Here is a 25806-nt window from a genome sequence, read left to right as displayed (position 1 = left end):
GAAAAAAAATGTCGTCGAATGAACTGTTATTAAACAACGCAAGGGGTAATTTATAAATCTAATACAGACACCCATGCATCCGGTTCTGCAAATCTTTACCTTTTTTTTTAACTTTACTTCTTCTATTTTTGCATATTGGCCCACAGGATTCAAATTACAGGACTTGAACAACACACACACATCCATACACAATACACACTAACCTAAGAATACAGAATAATCTACTGATCTATCAAGCTACACCTAGCTTTCAACGGGTGAATAATTCGAGTGCATCAAGCGAAATCATTCCATGCAAACCTTGCAAAATTAAGCTCAATTCAGACCAACTGTTCAACAAGATCGGCTCAGCATGGCCTATGAGCCACACAAGAATAAACAAGATAGCCACCAACTCAAAAGGTACTTTGCTAATCAACTGTGCATTTGGTCCAAGGCAAAAACCGCACTACAATAGTTTGTACTAGGACTCCCTTTATTCTAGAGGCAAAATTTTCATTGTGAATTCAGCACAACACCTTCTCTTGATTATTACCTTTCTTTTTATTCATACAACAGAGCTTGCTAAAGAGAGTTCGTGCAGCTCACCGAGCATCCATTCTTCCCCAGTTTGACCTCCGAGGACTATTGCTCTAGTTCCACCAACAATACATGTACTATGTCCCCAAGCAAATCTTGGAGGCCGACCAGGCACATTTAATAACCTCCATGTAGGCTTCTCTTCTGTTGGATCCAGAATGTAGAGCTGTGAGGCTGAGTGGAGACCAGCAACGGACCCACCAAAGACCAGAACTCTGCCACCAGGGAGACTTACTGCCACATGATCAAGCCTTGGGGGAGGAGCAACGCCTCCGGGATTTCCCGCACCAGGCATTCCACTTCCTGTAACACATCTCCAGCAGGGTTCTTCCTCACTGAGATCCATTGTGAACACATCACTTGATCGAAAACGCAGAGGACCACTCTTGGCAAGACCCCCAAACATAAGTATTTTCCGGCCTCCATAAACAGAGAGTGTGTGGCCCAAACGAGAAGGTGGAGTCCATGTCACTGGTATTTCACGCCACACAGGCTTCTCCATAGACAGATCAAGCAGGAAAGTATCACTGAGAAGTACACCAGAATCTGCACAACCACCAGAGACTATCAACTTGGTTCCATCCAAGGTACAGGAGCTGTGCCAAGATCTTGGAAGCGGAGGTGCCAAACTAGAGATTTCACGCCATGCTGGTTGTTTGGCATCCAAATCCAACACAAAGACATCATTCAAGAGACCCTGCCTTCCACATCCTCCAAACACAACAAGATGAGATCCATTCACACAAGAGAGTGTGTGCCCCCAACGGCCAGGAGGAGGAGAGCTGACTTTGACATATTTCCACTCTGGATTGCTGGAATTCAAGTCTAATACAAAAGTATCGTTCATTGGTTGCATGTTTACCCCCTCTCCACCAAAGAGTACAACACGGTTCCCTACTGCACATGCACTGAAGTTACAGCGTGATGGTTCAACAGCACCTCCAACAGTCAACTTCCTCCAAGCTGCTGCTTCTAGAGTAGTTAATTCTCTAGCCAATCTACCCCAACCCAATCTTTTAGCTCCTGGCACCGCCTCCAACACACGAGTTGTTTCACTACCCCATGCATTTTGACAGACCATCCGCCAAAGATCTTCATTTTTAGTCAGCTCATAAAGTCGTCTAGAAACAGAGCCAACAGATGCAATATCTCTTGGGGTCAACCGTGAAAGAATTTTGAGTGCTAAGACCTCATCACTCAATTGCAGTACACCACAAACCCCACGATTGATAGCTCGGTTTCCTTCTGAGACTGGTCCACAAGAAGAAAGACCAGAACGATACCTATCCAATAATCTTGTGGGCTCCTTCACCAAGGATCCTGAAAGTGGACCTAAATCAATATTTACTTCCTTAAAGAACTGAATACCAATAACATGAGTTATCGCTTCATCATCCCCATATATTGGAGTCATACGCAGTCTATTCATCAGGGGAGATCCATCTTTTCTAAAATTTAACAGTTCGCCTTGAAATTCTATCCCTTGGTCAATGCATCTTCTAATTTCTGCAACTACAGTTGAGTCCACAAGAGGATGTCTTCGTTTGGCATATGGGCCCCTACATTGCAAGAAGCGACTGGCGAAACAACAAAAAACCAGTAAGTGTAAGAATGAGTCTTTGAAGTGGGGTTATAAAGGATACACCACGCACAAAATAAAGTCTTTCTACAACTATGAAGAGACCACAAATAGGGTGGCAATGGTGCGGTGAGGGTTTTTTCTAAACCCGCGAATTTTAAAACCACCCTGCACCGCACCGCATCACCTTTAAACCCACAATACTCATACCCATGCATACCCGCACCGCACCTCCCTACATTTTTGCTTTTATCCTTTTTTGAAAAATTTGTAACTCCACTAAAAACCATAATATTTTCAATACTAGGAAATAGTAACAACCAATTTCTATTAATATCACTTCACTAAGAAATTATTAGAAAAGTATCACGTGTACAAGTAATGATCAAATAACAAATTTTCATTAAAATGAATTAAGAAATTTAAAAAGTTATAAAATTGTTTATTTGTAGTGTTATACATGATGTTTTAAGTATCACAAAATTGGAGAAAACATATAATTTAAGGTAGATTTACGAGAAAAATATTAATTTTTAGTTTAAACCCGCATATACCCGCAACCCGCACCATTTAAAAAAAATTACTTAAACCCGCCCCACACCCGCACCGCACCCACATAGCCTAAAACCTGCACCGCCCCATTGTCATCCCTAACCACAAAGTACTGACAACAGTAGAAATAACTACATACAAATTTAAGAAGAATCACTGTAAATGCGATCAAAAAATCCAAATAGAAATCTGAATCACGAGTCTTAACAGCTGATTCTGAAGTACACCGACAGCACTATGCAAGTGATTCCAAATCACACAACCCTTCTGATTTCCAAAGCACATGTCTTCCTAACATTTTTCTCTTCTTTCATTTGAAATTCTAAAATATGTTCCTTTCCCTGTTTTCTTTATGACAGCTCCCTTTCTTTTTCTTTTCTTTTACTTTTTGTTCTATGTTTTGTCCTGTTTTAGGTTTTTTGGTATGACTTTGATTACTATTCCTTGTCTTGAGCCGGGAAGTCTATCGGAAACAGCCTTTGCTACTTCCCCGGGAGTAGTGGTATGGACTACATACATCTTACCCTCCCCAAACCTCACTATGTGGGAATACACTGGGTTTGTTGTTGTTGTTGTTACTTTCTGTTGGACGACTGGGAGTGGTGTCTGGAGGATTGCAGTTAATTGTACTTATGCAGCACTTGTATTTTCACAGAAGGAGAAAACACATAAATCATACAATACACAAGAAAACCCACTTTCAATTGTTATTCATAGCAGAAACACAGTTTGGGGAACAATGACCATAGGGTTGATTAAAGCTTCACCTGGTTCAGGTTCCTGAGAAAATATTATGAAGCAAGATGCATCAGATAATTGGTTTTTACAATGATAACGTGTGACCACTTGAAGAAATAGAAGAAGATTTTGAATATATAGCATGTGTAGTTTCTGACGACAACTTTTTCAAATATCTCTAGATCAGCAATGACCCGGCCCCGACACTCATTCATATATCATATCACAGCCCAACAATACTGTAACTTCATCCTAATTTCTACTATTAGTAACAATATGTCCACATTCCTATCATCCGGAAAATGACACACACCCCTAAAAGAGGAAAAAGAAAGAGATGAACACCAACCACGAAGATGGGAGATAGAAACATGCTATGATGTACCAAGGCTGAATCATAAAGACTAGCAACATAAAAAGTAAAAACCATGTGACATTGTCTATCTAGTCAACTGTTAAAGTACTTCTTACTTTCTTTTGTAACCAATCAAACAGCAGAAATATGGACTAAATTCACTTCATGCCAACATATCCAATTTTGGTAACTGATCATATAAACTGGAAATACCTAGATCCCATTATGCTTCAAATGGGATTTGGGGAGAAGTGGAGCAAATAGATCTTTTGTTGCATCTCTTCAGTGGGATTCTCTGTGTTGGTGAATGGTAACCCTTGCTGGTTTTTCCAGGAACTCGAGGGATTTGAGAAGGGGATCCTCTATCACCGGTGTTGTTTATTCTAGTTATGGATACTTTGAGCAGGATGGTAATGGTGTTTTGGGGCGTTACTTAAAGGGTTCTGATGCTGCAGTTGGGGGGGTGGGGACAGCATCGGCGTCTCACTTGATGTTTGTGAATGATACCTTGGTTTTTTGTGTTGCAGTTGAGACCTAAATGGATTTTTTAGGACAAATTCTAACTTGGTTTCATGCAGGGTCAGGTCTTAAAATTAATTTGAGGAAGTGTGAGATTTTTCCTGTTGGGGAGGTGAATGACATTAGATCGCTTGCTCGAGTATTGAATTGCAGGGTTGGGACTCTACTGACTACATACCTGGGAGTGACGTTAGGTGCTTCGAACAAGGATCATGTGGTGCAGAATCCAGCTATTCAGAGGGTCAAGAAAAGACTAGGACCAACGAGCTTTTAAACTTGCACAATTGAGATAGTTATTTTACCATGATTTTTAATATTTTATAAAAAATACTAATCTTCACCTTACGCCCTTTGATAAATTTCTGAAGAAAAATAGCAATTTAATCAATTTTGACACACACACATCTATACATATATATACCACTACCTCAGATGAAGGAGGTTGTTTTCAATAGACCCCCGGCTCAGGGATAATAACTGTATACCAAGCAGAGAATAAAAATAAATAACAAAATGGGGTAACCCAACAACAACAACAGACCCAATATATTCCCACAAAGTGGGTCTGGGGCCGGTAAAATGTACGCAGTTCATACCACTACCTCCGAGGAAGTAGAGAGGCTGTTTCCGATAGACCCTCGGCTCAAGATAGAGAATAGTATACCAAGGTCGTAATGAGACATGAAACACGCTGTATAGCATAACAAAAATAAGAGAGAAAAATAAGAACACTAAGTCTCAGAGAAATGGGAAATAAGAGAAATACGAATAATACGGAATATGAAATAACATAAATACCCATGTGGTAGTAACATGCCCTCACAGGCCTAAAACACCCACCACACCCAAACTCCCCTATCACCTAGTGATTACCTTTACACTCACCCTAGCCGTCTATCCTAATCCGTGACCTTCACACCTTCCTGTCTAGGGTCATGTCCTCGGTAATCTGAAGCAGTTCCATGTCATGCCTAATCACCTCCCTCCAGTATTTCTTAGGCCTACCTCTACTCCTCTTGAAGCCATCCAAAGCTAGCCTCTCACACCTCCGAATAGGGGCATCCGTGCCCCTCCTCATCACATGTCCAAACCATCTCAACCTTCCTTCTCGCATCTTGCCCTCCACCGAAGCCACTCCCACCTTCTCCCGGATAATCTCATTCCTAACTTTATCCTCTCTAGTTAGTCCACACATTCAACGCAACATTCTCATTTCCGCCACCTTCAATCTTTGAATATGGGAGTTCTTGACTGGCCAACACTCATCACCATGGTGATTAATGGTGATTAGCACTGATAGTTTCCAAAAGCTCTTTTTCCCATTCTAATCCCAGAATCTGAATATAATAGTGTTAGAAAAACATATTCATATCCATTGATGAACGGAGATCAACCAAACTGCAGATAAGAATCAGGAAGCATGAAAAATTATGTACCCATAAGTTCACCTCTAAATTAGAAATTTTCCACTTCTCAGAGCTTTATGGAAGTACTAGTACCTGAATTGGAGTTCAAGTCCAATTTCATGCTTCTTGCACTCAAACCAGTACATAAGACTAAAATCTCAAGGAACCAATAGTCTCGAGCAATAAAAGACAGAAACATGCCTTTTAATGTTTCTCCAAAGGTGTCGCACCTAAAAGACTTCCATAACAATTTATCATTAACAAATTTCTCTATATCTGAACTTGTTGAAGTAGTCATAAGGAGATAAATCTCTTAATGATTAAAACTACCAATTTTTTTTACTTTCGATAACGGGTGGAACCTAAAAAAATTTTCATATAAAACTGACAAAATTACTGAACCTACCTAAGAAGAAATTCACAAAGCAAAAAATTCCTGAGGCGATATAAAAACCCTACTTCAGACAGTTCTTAAGCGAGATAGTTTTGGCGAGAAGTTGATGTGCTTCAGGAAATTCATGATTTGCATTCCGAAACGAGAAACAAGATTCTCGAAAGTGATATTTGGACAAAGATCTTCAATGGAGTCGATGGATTTGAGGAATTTGAGGGATTTGAGGAGATATTTGGGCAAAGAGCTGAAAGGGTTTTGTGAGTTGTCTGAAAGGGTAACCCACCACTAGATAAAAAGAAACAAGACACCCACGGAGTAATACTATGAACAATCTATCCGAAATCACTAACAATTTATCAAGAGCATATTATCGACCATCCCCACTAACTATATGTCTTTATTTCAAGCTCCAACTATGGTCACTGAAGTTGGAGAAGTTTCAGAGATTTTCTTTGGAATGTGCGGATAGGGCAAGAAAGTTTCACTTGGTGCGGTAGGAGCTATCAAATCTCCTAAGAAATGAGAAGGCCTTGGAATTAAAAATTTAGAAGTCTCTAATAAGGCTTTATTAAGCAAATGGTTATGGAGGTTTGGGGTTATATACGCTTTGTGGAAGGGAGTGATAGTTGATAAATACGGGATCACGAGGGGGGGGGGGGGGGGGGTTGGAAAACTAGACATGCCATTCTGCCTTTTAGGTGTATTGTGGAGGAATACTACGAGGAGATAGGTGTATTGGTGAAAAGTACCGCACTCGAAGTCGAAGATGGAGGAATGTTTATTTTTTGGGAACATAGTTGGTGTGGGAATATGCTATTGAAAATGAATTTCAAAACTTGTACAGAATATCTTGTCAAAGAGATGGTAAAATTCAACAAAACTAGGGGGAAATGTGGAGACTTTTTGGGACTTGAGATTTAGAAGGAATTTTCAAGATTAGAAAGTGAGTTGCGTAGGCAATTCAATCTAGTGGATAATCCAGACATTTGGTAGTGGGGCTTGGGAAACAATTGAGTGTTAAACATGACTTTTTATGAGGAACTATTAGTTAGGGAGGAGGTTGAATTCCCATGTAATGTAATGCAATATGGGTTCCAAGGGTGCCGAGGAAAGTGTGTTTCTTCACTTGGTTAGCCATTAGAGGGGTGATCTTGATGGGGAAAAACCTTAGAAAAGGGAAAGTTGAGTTGGTGTTACATGCGTGAGGAGGCAAGTGAGGACGTGGATCGTATTTTACTTCACATGAGACTATAGTGCGACTTGCTTAGGTGGCACTCCTTGGACAGTGCCGAAAACGGTGAAAAAATTGATGTTCAACTGAAAGAATGAGAGGAGGAGGAGGAGACGAAGGGCTTGGAACCTGATTTTGCTTGTGTAAATATGGGTGGTGTGGAGAGAGAAATACGAAGAGCTTTTGAAGGTGTAGAGTCGAGTTTCTCCTATATCAAAATTATCCATCCAATTACAATCTCAACAAGTGTCATTCTCCAAATACCTACCCTCATTTGCTTCACAAAAACAAAATTTTTAATAATAAACCATGTTTCTCTAATCACTAGCTTTTTGCAATGTCTGTCTCCAGGTCTCCCAAAATTGTGCAAGGTCCAATTAACCTCCTACGGTGGAGAAGTTCATCTAACCACAAGACTAACAACCACATTAACATCTCAGTCCACCCCTCTTCCCATGTTTGAGCTGATATCAAGCTTACACATAAAATTCAAGCTATAGAAATTATTGGAACTGAAGTGCTGCAACATCTAAGCTTTCTAGCTATTCCACAGAGTCATCTCAAAACAAAACAACACCTCCAATTTATTCTTTCATGTAAAGTCTAACAACCACATCACAATCAGTTCACCTAGTATGAGACATGCTGCCTAATATGAAACATGACAGCAGGCAAAAGATGGCATTTAGGAGGACCAAAGTAAAGGATGACAAAAAGAATCGCAGGAGTATAAGTTGAGCTGTAGAAAACAACGCCAGTATGATAATATAGGGCATGAGAAGAGCATTCAAGAGATAAATTTGTAAGGTTATTCTTCATTTTCATGTCGAGTGTTATTCAAGTTTTCTAAACAAAGTACATAATGGTTTTATTTATAAGATAGTAAATTCCAAACAAGTTAAAAGTCTTAAAAACTAGGAGAACTATATGTCAAAAAAAATGAAAATATCAGATAAAACAATATCTCAAACTAGAAGACATAATCATCTCAAACTAACAAATAAAACCTTATTATGACTAAACAGATACAACAACAACAACAAACCCAGTGTATTCCCACCTAGTGGGGTCTGGGGGGTAAGATGTACGCAGTCCATACCTCTACCTCTGATGAAGTAGAAAGGCTGTTTCCGATAAACCCTCGGCTCAAGGCACGAGATACCACACAAACACATAGTAAAACAACGAAGCAGATAACATAAATACGGCACCCATAAGTAATATAAAACAGAGGAAAGCAGAAGAAAGCACACAGATTCGTAGTAAAACATGGAACACGGAATCATAACAGGAATAAAACCCCCACCAAGTAATTCCCTACACTAGCGACCCAAACTGGCCCTAATCCTCTGCCGAAATTCGCGCCCTCCAGACCTTCCTATCTAGGGTCATGTCCTCGGTGAGCTGTAACTGTTCCATGTCCCGCCTAATCACCTCACCCCAATACTTCTTCGGCCTACCCCTACCCCGCCTAAAACCATCCAACGCTAGCCTCTCACACCTACGGACCGGGGCATCCATGCCCCTCCTCTTCACGTGTCCGAACCATCTCAATCGTGCTTCCCGCATCTTGCACTCCACTGAAGTCACACCAACCTTCTCCCGGATAGTCTCATTCCGAACTCTATCCCCTCTAGTCAGTCCGCACATCCAGCGCAACATCCGCATTTCTGCCACCTTCATTTTTTGGATGTGGGAGTTCTTAACTGGCCAACACTCCGCTCCATACAACAAGGTCGGACGGACTACCACCCTGTAGAATTTGCCTTTAAGCTTGGGCGGCACCTTCTTATCACACAGCACCCCCGACGCGAGTTTCCACTTCATTCATCCCGCCCCAATACGGTGCGAGACATCCTCGTCGATCTCACCGTTACTCTGGATCACGGACCCAAGATACTTGAACTTATCCCTCTTACATACCTCCTGTGCTTCCAGCTTCACTACTACCTCATTCTCCCGCCTCACGTCATTAAACTTGCATTCCACATACTCTGTCTTGCTTCTGCTCACCCTGAACCCTTTAGACTCAAGAGTTTGCCTCCACACCTCTAATTTGTCATTCACACCCCCTCGAGTCTCATCTATCAGAACTACATCGTCTGCAAAAAGCATACACCACGGCACCTCCCCTTGAATGCGCCGCGTCAACACATCCATCACCAACGCAAACAAAAAGGGACTAAGAGTAGATCCCTGATGCAATCCTGTCAGGACAGTGAAATGCTCTGAGTCCCCTCCCGCCGTCCTCACCTGGGTTTTCGCTCCATCATACATATCCTTAATTACTCTGGTATATGCCAGCGGTACTCCACTCACCTCCAAGCATCTCCAAAGCACCTCCCTGGGGACTTTGTCGTATGCCTTCTCCAGGTCGATAAACACCATGTGTAGATCCTTCTTCCTCTTCCTATACTGCTCCACCAACCTCCGCACCAGGTGGATTGCCTCCGTCGTCGAGCGGCCGGGCATAAATCCGAACTGGTTTTCCGAAATAGACACTATCCGTCTCAACCTCACCTCGACTACTCACTAAACAGATAAAGATCATTTTCCCTTTTTAACTTTCTCTTCTATCTTTATTTTTCCTTTGTTGTCTGCTTTGCTTTTGCTGAACCGGGTCACTTTTGGGCCCGATTTGAATAGACATTTGATTTTTCTTAGGCCCACCTTGGATTTTTTCAAAAAACGGGTAAGATCATCTCTGATTTTTTTAAACTAAAAAGAATATTTTTAAAAAATATTAAAAAGATATTATAACATAATAACACTGGATTTACTTTTTTTGTGTGTGTTAAGGTTCTCTGCTTTTTGGGTTACAACTTATATGCACGGTTTTCCAAAGTAATAAACTAATTTACCCTATAAAAGAACATTGCATTTGTCTATTTAGACAGATAATTCACTCTCAGCTGGAGCATACTAGCCTAAACAACTAAGACTGCTAGTCCAGCTATAAAGGATTTGAAAATGGAATCAAACTGATCCTCCTGGTCCCCGTAGCATCAAGCAATGATACTCCCATTGAAGATGAAGTTCTGAACCGCCAACTTAGAGTAATTGAGTTTCCATTTATAGGTGATGTCTTCCATTTCCCAAAAATGTTCAATTTCAAAAATTTATAGCGTTGTCTCATGCAATGTAGTTACGCTCTCCAACTTCCAAGAGAGATCGAAAGAATGAGGAATCAAACTTCCTTACTAGTATTGTTTATTGTTATCAAGCCTCCTTACTATAGCTTCTTTCTACTTAAATGATGACAGGATGTCAGTTGGGAGCTGTAAAAATCATTTCTGGTACTAGAATATGAGGAGTTTAACAGGATGTCAGTTGAGAACTGTAAATTGGATCATTTCTGGTACTAGAATATGAGTTTTACGGGTAATGGGTGTAACAGAACAGTGAATTGGTTTGAGCTTTGATATTAAACTGATTTAGTGAAGAAGGGAGGAATGCAAAAGAATGGAGAGAACAAAATAAACAAGAGAGAACAAAAAGAAATAAGACAGAAGAAAGAAAGAGAAAGTTATAAGGTATCATTCAAAAGTTGCGTGTTATTCAAGACAAAGGAGGTATAGCCTAGCGGAAAGGACTCTTTACCTCCAACCATAAGGTTGGGGGACAAAGTGGACAAAACCAACGGCTGGGCCAGCTTAAGGGGTTCGAGGGTAGGGCCCTACCATATAAAAATAAGACCATGTGTACCGGAGTCTTCAAAATAGACAACACAATGGGTCCAATTTTATGGAATGTAAAGTTCTAAACTAGTTAGGAGTCACAGTACTAGAACTCTATAACCAACAAAAAAGATAAGACTACGTAAAACCTTCTCTAACAAAATGATATGGTAACTTCTGACTAACAGACAAAACCTCATCACAAATTACAAGAAAAGATTATCTCCACCTTATAAACAATCAAAAAAAGATTCTCTACACACTATTTCTAGCTAAAAGGAGCTAAATAAAATTAAAGACAAAAATATATTTCAATCTTTTGACTTTTATTGAGATATATCAATGCTAGAAGTTCTTACCATGTTTAGAAAAGATCAGCATTGCACAAATCAAGGGAAGAAACAAATCAAGGGAAGAAAAAAGTGACAAGGTTCCGCATCAAGCATTACGCGAAGCGATGCGAGCACATCACTTAAGTGAAGCGCCATTTAAAAGAAAAAGACTAAACAAAACATCCAAACAGTAAAGAGAACTGAAAAGACCACAACAATTACAGAATCAACAATGAAGACAATATGTATAAGCAGAAGTTTAAATTAAACACCAAAATCATAGGTTTGATCACCGAAACACCTGCTGCGAAACAGACCAATACAGACCACAATAACAAAACAATTCAACAAAATAGCAAAACAAACCAGGGAAAAAAAAGAAAAAACAAATCTAAATTAATGATGTTTCAACATCTAATTCTTGTTCTTCTAAAGCTCGTCTACTTCATCAAGAAGAAGATGAAGTCGCAGCAGTGGACTTCAAAGCTAACCCTAGAAAATCGCAGCAGTGGACTGTTTTTTTAATTTAAAATTGACCCTAAATATAAAATCAACCTAAAGTGACTCTTTTCTCAACTTAAAATTAAAATTGACCTAAAAATAAAATCAACATGATAAGCTCGCATCAACTCGCATCTCGCATAACCCTGTGATGAGGCCACTACTATAAGGTTGGCTTGCATCAGCCACATGCAGCAAGAGAGGCTCGCATTGCTGTGCATCATCGCATTCCTGAACACTGGATCTTACCTACCATTTCATGTTATTACATAATTACTGGCTTCTAAATCCAAGATGCGGGTGTAGGTCCAGTTACATCTCCTAGCCACCTTCCTAAATATAAGTATCTCACGAACATTTTCTTGCAGAAGTAATCAACATACTATAAATAATTTTGTTCAGTTAGTCAATTGTCGAATAAAAAATTCTGCTTAGTAATTTCTATTTTGTTAGCTCCTCGGTAAGCATTTAGTAGGTCGCACTGATCAGAAGCCAACTCTTTTTTGCTGCAGCTTCTGAATTCATGCATCTACAGGATGCATTTATTAATGTCTAATGAAATCTCAATTTACCCAATCAAAAAATTATGGGGACTAGGCCAGTTATTCTTGATTTAATCATAGTTTATCTGGGAGAAGGTGGGAGTGGCTTCGATGGAGGACAACATGCAGGAAGTTAGGTTGAGATGGTTTGGGCATGAGATGAGGAGGGGCACGGATGCCCCAGTTCGTAGGTGAGGCTATCTTTGGATAGTTTCAAGCGGGGTAGGGGTAGGCCGAAGAAATACTGGAGAGAAGTGATTAGATATGAAATAGAGCAGTCACAGCTTACTGATCTAGGAAGGTATAGAGGACACGAATTAGGTTGCTAGTGCATGTGGGTGGATCATAGCCAGTAGTAAGGAGAGCTTTGGGGTAGCTGCGCTGGTAGTCTTAGGGATATGTCCATAGGTTGGAGTTGCTAGTAGGAGGGTATTGGGGTGAGGGTGCCTTTGGTTCGTTAGTGCAAAGTATTACTTTGTGGGTGTATTATTTCTATTATTCCATCTTGTTTCATGCTTTATTACGAATTTGTTTACTATTCTTTGTCTTGAGCCGGGGGTCTATAGGAAACAACCTTTCTGCTTCTCCGAAGGTAGTAGCGGTATGGACTGCGTACATTTTACCCTCCCAAGATCCCACTATGTAGGAATACACTGGGTTTGTTGTTGTTGTTAATCATAGTTTATCCAAGCTGGAAAAACATTTAAACCTACAGTGACTAACAAACCTAATGCTTCTACCCAGACCCCATCATCACCCATCAACTCAAATTCTCATCTTTCTAGTCCTCTTCTGTTCACCATCCTCTGCCTATGCCCAGAGCCCTTCAGCCCAAATGGTATTCACATTTACCCATACAACTAGAAAAGGGAAAGTAAATATCCTCAGAACTCCCTTCTATTTTACTGATAACAAAGATACAACTGCAGAACATGCAACCTAAATTTAAAAAAACAAGAGCAAGAGGGAGGGGGGAGGAGGGCTAAAAATACCATCAAAGATGGAGGCAAATCAGAAGAAAGACAAGTTGGACTCCACACAAGGATAGAATATACCCATTTAAACTTTGGATTATACAGATTAAATGAAACTGTTTGCTATCTTCAGTACTTCCCAAACCAAAAGGTGATGATTAAATTTTATTTAGTTATTCCCATGCTTATATTAGCTACAATGACGATCACATGGAAGATCAATAAGTCAAAAGAAAATATGAATCACAAACATTTACCCCTATATTTGGATAAATGGTTGATACTTAATACAATACAATCCCAAAACAGAAGTGTATAGTTTCTCACGTTCATTAGCTGTATCTACATGTTTCTTTTCATGGCAACTCTGTTCTATTTCATGTTAGGTGCTTGCAGCCTGAAGACGGGCACCGAGCCTCTTTTTGAAATTCTTGAGAAGCACATGTAGGGTAGCCTTTGTTAAATCAAATATCCTTGACTAATTTTAGTTTCTTACACCAATAAATTACAATAAAACAATACTATAGTTACGCCTCAATCCCAGACAAGTTGGGGTCAGCTACATAAGTCAATACTGACAATGATTCTCCTGTTAAATTCATTTCAGGCCAACATTATGTAGAATAAAAATAAAATATAGAGTACAAGAAACATTCTATATTTTCTATTAGCATAGAATTCCAAAAGCTAAAAGACTACTAGAAAGCATAGGACCTAAAGTAAACATACTAACACAGTCCCAATTAATTGTTATTGCCCATATAAATATTTTCTGTTATTATGTCCTACTTTTCTCTAAGTCTGCATCGAACCCAAGAGATGACCAAACCAACTCAAGTGATCGTTCTCTCATTTTATCCTTATGTCCATTATGCTACTTGCACCTTCAAGTGAACATACAATTTTAATCTTGTTAAATCTAATATGGTGTCCATTCAACATCCGTATATCTACGACACTCATATCGCAATGTGTCGAATTTCAGCAGCTCAACATTGACTTTCAGTTAACATTGACCGGTCTTACAATTGAATTATAGTCTCACTTTAGAAGGCATCCTTCTATCACAAAACACCCTAGTAGCACTTTCTCCACTTCTCCCTTTCAACCATTTGATTTTGATCCCATATTCATTTCTTACCGTGAGCACAATTGGGATGAAACAAATAACCAACTGCTATCCACTGTTATTAGCAGCTGAAAACTACATAAGCATCTCTATATTACATATAAATTCACCGAGGCGCCAATGCATATCTGTGCCATTGAATTCAGTGCAATCTGCTTACACTCCAATAATAAAACCCTTAATCCAATCCAAATATCCTGTTGAGATTTAATATGATCGCAGTACCAAAATATACAAGAAGACCCACCCCCTCCTTCCAGAAATATGATCCACGCTGACTTATCCAACTGTGTCATGATCCATGCTAAATTAATCGAACATCATCGGCTATACTTTTTGCCAAGAGTTAACACCAGAAACAACATACAAAAACTTTACATGTGAAAGACAAGATCGAAATTTATGCGTCGCCATCATTATTTCCATTTGGGTTCTCAGCCACCAACTAGATCTAGACAAAAGTCGAAATACTTATCTGTAACATTGAAGAACTATGAGGCCCAAGGTATCACTTATAATGTATCACAAGATCTCCGCGCTGCCATCTCCACCTTAACGAACAACAACCACCAAGAAGAAAAATGAAGTCCATGATCAATACAAACTCGCGGGTCCTGAGGCTTGGTGGTAGGCAATTTGCTTGGTTAATTGTTTTTTTAGGATGATCCTACTTACGGGGCATTTACTCCATCAAAGTGACCTTTTCTGATGGTAGGTGTTGATCTTACCTGCATACGCGTAGGCCATTCCACCAGATACCTACTAACTCTCACCAGTGCAGGAACCGGGAGAACTCTACCCACCAGGATTTAGGCAGATTGGAAGATATCAACTAGCTTTTTCTGCCTTTGCTGGAATTTGAACCTGAATTTTCAGGGTTCTTCTTCCACTTCATTGACCATCTATTCATATCCTTCGCATCAAAGTGATACTTCCTTCTACTGTATGTGGTCTTCTTATGACGTAACGAAAAATTTATTAGTGAAGGACACACACAAAAAAATGTATACAACAAATGAACCATAGAATAAAAAACCTTACCAAAGATATTCCTCTATACAAATAGGAATACTGTAGGTATGGGGAAAAAAATTCCTTCACAATTCACACCATTTTCTACAAAAAGGATAAGAGGATGCCCCTCAATTGGACAAAAAAAAATTATACTCCTTCAAAAGTTATCCTATTTCTCTCCCTCTAAACGGTCCACATAAGTGCTAGATGAGCCACATCCCACGCTCCAGACTACATATAGCTTCCTCTACCATGCATGGATTCAACAACTGAAGACCAAACTATCTCAGGATTTCTCACGACAAGTGTAAGTCTACCTTGCAATGTAAAAGAAGATCCACATTATCACCCAAACTTTTGCACATGAGACACCGACATATGTGAAACACCGATTTTATATGAGATCTCTCTCTCTACATCAGTTTTCCAACTGTCAAGTATTACCTCTTGAGGACATGACCCTAGATAGGAAGGTGTAGAGGTCGCGGATAAGGGTAGAAGGCTAGCAGGAGGGTGTGGGTTGTAGCAAGCCACCAGGAGAGATCTTGTGTAGCCGGGTTAGTAACCTTAGGTCTGTGTCTATAGGTGTCTATGGCGGCGAGTATGTGTTACTTATACGTGGGTGTCCCTTTCATATTTTCTCAGTCACTATCTGCTTATTTCGTGTTGCCGTATCTCTCGCATTTTCTTATTGCTCTGATTTACTTTTTATTATTCCTTACGCCTTTTTTGTTATGTAATCCATCACCTTGTTGCCTATTCTTTATCTTGAGCCGGAGGTCTATCGGAAACAGCCTTTCTACTTCTTCGGAGATAGCGGTGTGGACTGCGTACATCTTACCCTCCCCAGACCCCACTTTGTGGGAACACACAACAACAACAAACCCAGTGTGTTCCCACAAAGTAGTGTGTTCCCAACAGTCAAGTATCACCTCCTCGTTGCTAGCCAAGTGAAAAATACACCCTTCTCGACTAAGTTGCTCGGACTCTTCAAAAATGTCTATGGGTGTGTGTCGGATCCTCCAAAAATAGTGTATTTTTTAAGAACCCGACACGGGTACGGCAACATTTTTGGAGAGTCCAAGCAACTTAGCTTCTCGATACTCTAGGATATATGTAAAGAAGTGTGGGAACTATGGCTCCTTTATTAGAAGCTTGTCGTAAAAAGACTTCGAGAAACTACACCATTGTTTCCTACCCCTCATCTCAGTATATCATGTTTTGCATGTCCCAGTATGTCCTAGTTTGCTAGTTTCTCCTAAATCTAGAATCATAAAGACTTCTCCATCTTTAGAAGGGTCATACAAAATTCAAGAAGGATAAACTTTATACAAAGGAATGGAGGAAATGGTGGGGAAAATAGAATGTTTAATGGGGAGAAAGAATAATGAATTCAGCATTGAAGTAAGGGGAAGGTTTAGAAGAAAGTGTGGCACAAAATAGCAGCAACAATAATCAATTTCTTTGTTTGTGTGATGTGTCATAAGGAATGCAACGAATATCAAAGAAAGAGGAGAGCTCTAGTGAGTTGGTGGTAGCTTGTGTGAGGAAAGTAGAGAAGATACTGACCATATACTCAATATCGGTTTGGAATGCGTGGTGAATCAACTATACCTATCGTAAAACTCAATATTGGTCAGAGATTCGAAACCAGAGAGTCGTGAATCAACTATACCTTTCGTAAAACTCAAACGCTCCACGTCCTAGATTATGCTAGGATCATCTGTGTTAGAATTCTAGGGACCTTTTAAGACCAGATTCTTAACGATATGCAAACAGAAAGAATAGGAATCAGGCATTGAAACATCCCCAAAAAGGTAAGGTATTTTCCATTTTCCCTTTGTCATCGACCAGTATTGCTTCATTTTTTTTGGTTACACTTTCCCTTAAATTCACAAATGTGACAAAACCTGGTCTGCAATACATCCATCATTTTGCTAAGCCAATAATAATAATAATAATAATAATAACAACAACAACAACCACCACCACCACCACCATCCTTTCTCATGTAGCAGCTGTTGCTACACGATAAGACATCTACTACACCTTTCAACTAAATTTTACTTCCCGAATCCCAACAAACAAAAGAAACAAAGTTAGTTCCGCCCTTGAATCTAAACTCCCAACCTTCTTGGTTGATTCTTCATAACAAAAGTATAACAACAACAACAACAACAAACCCAGTATATTCCCACATAGTGGGTCTGGGGAGGGTAGAGTGTACGCAGTCCATACCAATACCTCGAAAGAGGTCAAGAGGCTGTTTCCGATAGACCCCCGGCTCAAGACAAAAGACAGTATGAAAGAGCAACAAAAGCATAGACAGGATAAAATAACATATGTAAGACATCCACAAACATATTGTACATTGCCAAACACGGGACACTAAGTTCAACCTAAATACTGACTGCGACTCATTCACACCCTTAGCCCTCTATCCTAATGTTATTCCTCCATAACTTCCTATCCAGGGCCATGTCCTCAGTCAGCTGTAACTGCTCCAAGTCACGCTTAATCACTTCTCTTCAGCATTTCTTCGGTCTACCCCTACTCCGCTTGAAACCTTCCAAGGCCAACCTCTCACAGCTGCACCAGAACAGAGAGAGGCTCCTGATGGAGATGCGGCAGCAGGGTCAGGAACCCATGACCCCCGGGATTAATCTATTCCAGGTATACTCTAACCCTTAGTTTAGATTTTCTTTGATTTTAAGTTGAGGGTGTAGGGTAAATTTGTTGTAAAATTTTGTAATCAACTAGGAGAAATACATGTACTTGAGGCAGTTGAATTGTTTTTGTGACTTTTGTACACCTCTTCAAGTGGTCTACTACTTTAAACTGAGTGATTTGCATTTAAGTGTGACCACCGTGCATCTTTGTATGGCATTAGTTCTAGTAACATAATAATCATTCTAAACAGCTGCACAAATTGAATGAGTAGTCGAGAGCGATATACCTGTACGCCAAGTGTGTGTGTGAGATGTTACTACGTTCCCCCTCTATGTTGAAACCAGAACTTGCCCGGTTAGTCTTACCTAGGTTGAAGGATAGGGGTTAGGAAAGGATCATAGGCTGTTTTAATATTAGCTCACTTTAGCCTAAATGACCTTCCCTATGTGTATCATATCCCTTGATTCCTGCTTTGAGCCTAACTAGCCTATTTCTTTGTATGACACCTGTCACCTTCTCATTTAGATCATAATGAACCTGTTTTGGCCCTGGTCCTCCTTGGACACTGTGCACCTTGACTTAGGCAAATGGCCTAAGTTGAGGGTGGCTACCATAAAGGTGCGTGATATAGAATGAGTATAAAGAAAGGTAGCATAAAAGAAATGAATAAAAAGCTGGGTGCAGAGGAAAAGAGCAAGAAAAAGAAAAATTGTGAAAAAGAATAAGTAATTGAGAAAAGACTGCACCCATCCTAAATAATTGTGATCAAGAAAAGAGAAGAGCGAAAAAGGCTAATGAGTGAAACCCCAAAAAGCTAGTGTAGTGTCAAGGAACCTTAGTCACTTTAAATACCATCGAGTATCATACCAACCCCTAGCCTACATTACAAGCCTAAGAGAAGTCCTATAGTGATCCTAGCTGACCTATTTGAAGATCTGGGTAATGAAAATAAGGGCAAGCCTATGGTACTTGGCATACACTGATTGGAACTTCGTTCTGAGAGTGAGTGTTTTGATTGTCCCCATGGTTACATATATAATTCCTGATATGAGATGAGAGAGATTTCTTTTCTGTGATGGCACACTAGTTACATTACTAGTTACTAACTTGTTCGGGTAGTGTAATACTGGTCTATGCATGGTTGTTATAGTTGAATTGATGCCATATCTTGATTCTTGTGTGTTGCATTGGTGTTCTTCATTGTACTTGAATTGACTCACTTTGGAGATGGTGAAAGTGTTTTGAGATGATATGGATGATTGACTGCCAAATGTTCTTTGTATTCTCTTGGTTGTGCTAAGTTGCTTGAGGACAAGCAATTGTTTTAAGTTGAGGGTGTTGATGTGTGAGCTAATGCTAACACATTTGAGGCTTTTAACTAAGAATAATTGCGAAGTCTTAAGCAACTTTTGTCGTTTTTAATTGCTTTATGATTGATTTTGCAGTAGAAGCTAAGATGCTAGAGAACCAACAAGAATGGAAGCAAATGAGCTGAAATCTAAATAAAGGCGAAGTATGGCTGACGACATTTGTCATAAGTCGTCAGCCCTGTGATAAGCTATCAGCTTCATCATCAGCAGTAGACAGAGAATTGGCCTAAGTTGAAAGCTGTGACGACATTTTGTGATAGGACGTCAAGGAGCTAATAAGTCGTCAAGATTGCCGTCAGCCTAAGGCAGAACATGAGAGCTGAGGAAAAGCCTTGACGACATTTGTGATAGGTCGTCAAGGAGCTAATAGGGCGTCACCGTTTGTCGTCAGCATTAGGCAGCGAGTACCAAAAGCATAAAAGAAGCTGACGACATTTGTGATAAGTCGTCAGCCTCCTGATAGGCTATCACAAATGGCATCACCTAATCCGAGAAATTTCTGAATTTTATTATTTTGTTTCCATAATTAGAGTGAATTATTTAAAGCCTTGTTTAGGGTTTTCTTAAGAGTTTTGAACCTTGAGTTTTGAGACACGATACTTTGATATTTTTCTCCCTCTTCTTTTGGCTTGAGAAAGCAATTACTTTAAAGAGTTTATCATTATTATTTTGGGATTTTCTTTGGAGATGTAATCTGAGAATCTCTAGTTTCTATTCATCTTTTGGTAAGTTCATCTTTCAAAGCATAAATTCATCGAGTTGCTTCGATTATTACGTCATGAGCAGCTAAATTCCTATAACCTGAATTATGGGATCTAGGGGTAGGTTTTGATAAAGTGCTGAGTGTTCAAGATTCGAAAGGTGGTAGGACTCTTGATAATTCTTGTGTTTTAATTATTGTCTGTTGGTTGCAAACGATAGATAACACCTGCTTTGATTTTGCTTGAGAAAGAAATCAAATATAGTGGGAAGTGAATTATCAACAGGGACTAGGAAACACTAAACTTCCGTTTAATAATCAGCGTTGTAACAAAGTTGGTTAACCTGAGGTGAGGTAAAATCTGGGCAGTGTATAAATTCCCTAAGTCCGAGAGGATTAGGTAATTAAATGTTTAAGTAGGTCGAGAGACATTTAAGCATAACTTCGCCAAAGATAACTTGTTGTCCTACCTACCGTGAGAATCTTGAACCACTAGTAGCATCTGTCAAGTACCAAAACCCCTAGTGAACATAATTCTGGTTTTTCATAAACTCTTGATTACAAACATTTAAACTAAATTGACCAACAATTACTTGTTAACTAAAACCCCTCTTTTTCTAGAAACATCCAACTATCAATGGATTAAATCGCAAACGACTTACGTTCACACCATATTCCCTGAGGGATTCAACTCCAACCTAGTTGGGTTTTATATTGACAACGATCGCTTACATTCTCGTTGAGAAGTGTAGTTCGAGCGTTATCAAGATCCCTCTTCCTCTCTCTGTACTGCTCTACTAGTCTCCGCACTGGGTGAATTGCCTCAATCGTGGAGCAACCAGGCATTAAACCAAATTAATTTTTTGAAATAGACACATCTTCCTCAACCTCCGCTCCACCACCATTTCCCAAATCTTCATCGTGTTACTCAACAACTTAATACCCCGATAATTGTTGCAACTCTGAATGTCACCCTTGTTCTTATACAAAGGAATCATCGTGCTCCATCTCCATGCCTCGGGCATCTTTGCTGACTTGAAAATATTGTTAAATAAGTCGGTTAGCCACCTCAAACCAGTCCGGCCAGAGAACTTCCAAAAATCCACTGGAATCTCGTCGGGCCCTTTCGCCCTGCCCCTTCGCATCTTGCGAATAGCCTCACTGACCTCCTCTACCTTAAAACGCCGACAAAAGCCAAAGTCGCAACACTCTCTAGACTGCTCTAACTCCCCTAACGCGACACCTCTGTTCCCCTCATCATTCAAGAGCCTATGGAAATATGACTGCCATCTTTTCTTAATGAGGACATCTTCCACCAAAACTCTGCCATCCTCTCCCTTAATGCACTTTACTAGGTCCAGATCCCGACACTTCCGCTCACTAACCTTGGCAAGCCTAAACAACCTCTTCTCCCCGCCCTTCTCCTCTAACCCCTTATACACACTCTCAAAAGGTGTTGTCTTAGCAGCCGTAACTGCTAATTTAGCCTCCTTCTTAGCTAACTTGTACTCCTCCCTACTCACCCACTTCTCCTCTTCATCCTTACTCTCAACCAACTTAACGTAAACCGCCTTCTTCGTCTCCATCTTCTTTTTAACAGCTTCATTCAACCACTAATCCCCCCGATACCAGCCAGACCCACCTCTCAAAACACCCAACACCTCTTTAGCAGACTCCCTAATACAAGTAGCAGCCTTATCCCACATACTATCCACGTCCCCCTACTATCCCATACCCCCATCCCCTCCAACTTCACCCATATCTCCAAAGCACTACCCGGAGTCAGACTGCCCTACCTAACTCTAGGTCGACCCTTCCCACCCAACTCAACTTGCCCTTCTTGATAACCAAGTCCATCACCAGGAGTCTATGTTGGGTCGCAATATTCTCACTCAAGATAACCTTACAATCCTTACACAAAGTTCTATCCCCCTTCCGAAGCAGCAAAAAGTCAATCTGGATCTTGGCTAACCTACTACGGAAAGTAACCAGATGCTCTTTTTTCTTCAAAAATTTGGAATTCACTACCACCAACCCAAAGGCCCTCGCAAACTCCAAAAGAGCAGCTCCCTCATCATTCCTAACCCCGAACCCAAAGCCTCTATGCACATCATCGTACCCTAACGACAACGACCCGATGTGCCCATTGAAATCCCCTCCTATGAAAATCTTCTCTGAACTAGGCACGCCCCTAACCACCTCAGCCAAAATCTTTTCTTCTCCTCCACGTTCAGGCTCACCTGTGGCGCATACGCACCACAGATGTTCAAAGTAACCCCCCAAGACCAACTTGATAGTCATAACCCTATCACTAACCCTTTTAACCTCCACCACCTGCCCCCTAAGCTCCTTGTCCACTAAGATACCTACGTTATTCCTACATCTATCACTACCTGAATACCACAACGTGTACCCATCTATATCCCTAGCCTTGGACCCTACCCACTTTCTCTTCTTAAGAATCTTAATCAGTTCTATAGACTTACCCTGCAGGGTCCCTATGTTTCACGACCCTACCCTCAAATTATCAGCTCTCTTATCCCCTCCCTTAATAACCCGCACGCTGCATCTCGAACCTAACCCACCCGCAACCCCCGATCCCGCTCCCAACCCCATAGGGCCCCATGACCCCCCGGACATGACCCTATTCCACCATGTGCCACTCAAGCCACTACTCAACCCAAAGAACAGGACAGGCTAAATTAGCAATAACAATAAAAGGCACACGTAAAACACAAAATACAACCAAAATTCAAGCACAACAGATGCTAGACACCAATATACAGAACAGATATTCTGCAACAAATTAACCGACACAAATTATAAATAGTGAAGATATTAAAAAGAGCGATACAGTAAAGCTCAGTAAAATAAAGTTCAGAGGTTCGAAGTCACAGAAAAACGTGGATCCAGTACTCAGATCTTGCTTGCTATGTTGGATTCCGGCATGTTGATGTTCGCCAAAATGACGTCGCCGAGAAATCGCCAGAGGGTCGCCGGCGGCAATCACTTCAGGTCGCCTGACCCAAATCGTTGATAGATCTGCTTCTTACCTAGCCTCGTCGAAGTGGAAACCGTGGGAACCCAAATGCCGGCGAGAGGACCGAACTGGCAGCAGTGGGGAAGTAGAAGGGGGAGGGACCAGAGGAGAGGAGAGGGGGAGAGAGAAGGTAGAATACTTACCTGCCGCCGCCGATATTACTATGCCGGTGTCTACTACGCCGTAGATGGTAGTCACGTCAAAGAGACGTTGGAGACGATTAAGAGAACTTTTGTTAGAAAGAGAGAGGAGCGTAAGAGAGAAAATTCTTCCCTTCATAACAAAAGTATAACCCCAACAAAAAAGAAAAAAAAATTATAATAATAATAATAATAACAAAGAAACAGATTAAAGCATTGGAAAATTAGTCGCAATCTCAAACCAAAGACTAGCGAGGTTAACTTAGCACATGGCAGAAAAGTCAAGGAGTTCGATCAAAAAACTAAAAGTCAGGTCAGAGCATGCTGTAATAGCAGGTAAATGTCAAGGAACCTATAGTTATCTCTTTTAGGCATATAAGTAGACCTTCACTTATCTACTACAAAAATAATGAAGCACAATAGTCCGCACTGCATTAATTTTTTATGAAGATAATCCGCATTGCGTTCTCCTTATCCTTCTCTGCTTTAAGATCAAGCCATAGAAATGAGCATCATCTTAATATTTATCCCTATAAAATCAGTTAATTAGCCACATATTACTTCATTCAACCTAAATTGGTTTGTCATCCTGCCCTACACACTAGCCCATTATTGTATCCTTATCCAAACAAATCCATTGTAAACTATCAGTGCCACAACTTGATACCTGCTCTAGCTAACAAAATATGACTGATTAAGCTAAAGATTTGCAAATAATCTGAACCTTAATGCATTGAACCTATATTGAATTACGTAAGTTAACAAAAACTAACAACAATGGGCAACAAACATAAAAAGTCATTGATGCACCCTCCAATATGTATATCGAATACTTATCAGGTATTTATAATTTTTAGCAGCTGTAATTCCAAATATGCCTGATTAAAATGAAGATTTTAACGACAAAAATCTGAAATTCAAAGAGAAAAAGACATTAAAGCAACGAAAACTATATGACAAAGTATGGCACCCAAGGGTGTGTCCTGGTGGTCAATGAAGTGCTTGAGAGACGTGAGGTCTTAGGTTCAAATTCCACTGATGACAAAAACAAAACACCAAATGATTTCTTCCAAGTACCCTGTGGAATTAGCCGAGGGTGAAGGCAAGCAGGCCAGGACACAACGGTTATAAAAAAAACTATACAACAAAGTATGAAAGTAGTGATAATTGTAGAGGAAAAAAGTTACCAGTTTCGGCCAAGGACTTCTTCAGCACGGTAACCAGTGACCATCTCAAAGACAGAATTGACATATATAATTGGATGGTCAGGCTCTAAAGCATCAGTAACAACAAAACCACAAGGCGCCGGTTGCAAAAGCGAGTCAATAGGAAAAGGCAACGCCGCACCACCACCACTCAACATAAACCCTAGTTTCTCCCCATCCTCTAATTCATCCTCAAGTTCTTCCTCAATCACCTCATCTTCTTCTCCACTCAAATCCGAGTTGCTGTCCCACTCCATCGAGAAATTCGCCCCTTGTATATATTCTCATTTACCCCATACTCGGGATTATTTGAAGTTGAATTCGAAACCAAATGCTGACCAATTTTGAGTTCGATGGTGCTTTAGGGTTTTTATTTCGAGGAAATGAAATGAGTGGTCAGCGATAGTGTGAGTTTTTTCAAGAAGAAAAATTAGGAAAAACAGATGGATCACAGAGATGAAAGGAAATGTGCAAGGCGTGTATTCACCGCCTCGCCTTTGGATGATATGATATCGGTTATTGTTGGTGGTGGGTGTGGGTGTGTGGGTGTGTGGGTGTGTGGGTGTGGGTGGAAAAAATAGAAGTTTGGTTTTGGGGAATTTTCGTGTTATCTTAGCTTTTACCCAAATACGCCCTCCCTCCCATTTTCCTCTCTTTATGGAAATTGCTACTGATGGTCCAGTCTTGGTTTATGTGAGACAAAGTTTGATTTGTACGAAGTTTAACAAACAAAAAAAAAAACTATAATATAAAATAAATGATGGGTATCTGTGTACCTATTAATTATTTTATTAAGAATAAAATAAATATTTTAATATTAAATTATTATTACTATTATTAAATATAGAAATATGACTTTTGGGTACTAATTTAAAAGGAGGGTGTATCATATAAATTGAAATAAAGAAAGTATAATTTCGCAAACATTTTACCAAGCTAAAAAATACGTGTACATGCAACTCTCTTTCAAACCAAAAATCTATATCTATATCTTATATATCTATATACTACTTTTCTAAGGCTCGTAGTAAGCTCGAGTCCAAACTCAAGAGATTTGATATTTTGTAATAATATGATTTAAAATATGTAAAATAATTACAATTTGATAAAAAGACATAAATTTATTCTAAATAAATGTGATGATTTATATATAATTTTA

At 39.9% G+C, this 25806-nt stretch overlaps 1 protein-coding gene across 1 annotated transcript; it reads right to left on the bottom strand.

Moving 5' to 3' along the window:
* LOC107877915 (adagio protein 1) lies at positions 1–25327 on the bottom strand. Its single transcript, XM_016724721.2, has 2 exons — positions 24630–25327; positions 1–2156 (listed from the first exon to the last, which is right to left on the bottom strand). Exons 1-2 carry the CDS (start codon positions 24902–24904, stop codon positions 548–550), a joined length of 1884 nt encoding a protein of 627 aa, XP_016580207.1. The 5' UTR covers positions 24905–25327; the 3' UTR covers positions 1–547.
* Positions 25328–25806: the final 479 nt, after the last annotated feature.

Source organism: Capsicum annuum, chromosome 7, assembly GCF_002878395.1.
Source record: "Capsicum annuum cultivar UCD-10X-F1 chromosome 7, UCD10Xv1.1, whole genome shotgun sequence".
Classification (NCBI taxonomy): domain Eukaryota; kingdom Viridiplantae; phylum Streptophyta; class Magnoliopsida; order Solanales; family Solanaceae; genus Capsicum; species Capsicum annuum.
Note: the sequence above shows the minus strand (reverse complement) of the source record. Positions and strands in the feature narration are given on the sequence as shown.

What these genes read in the sequence shown, in the direction of transcription:
- LOC107877915 (XM_016724721.2), bottom strand. Translation starts at nt 24,904, where the DNA reads ATGGAGTGGGACAGCAACTCGGATTTGAGTGGAGAAGAAGATGAGGTG. An exon ending in GAAGTCCTTGGCCGAAACTG is followed by an intron (nt 2,157 to 24,629) that starts GTAACTTTTTTC and finishes TTGTTTCGCCAG; the next exon opens with TCGCTTCTTGCAATGTAGGG.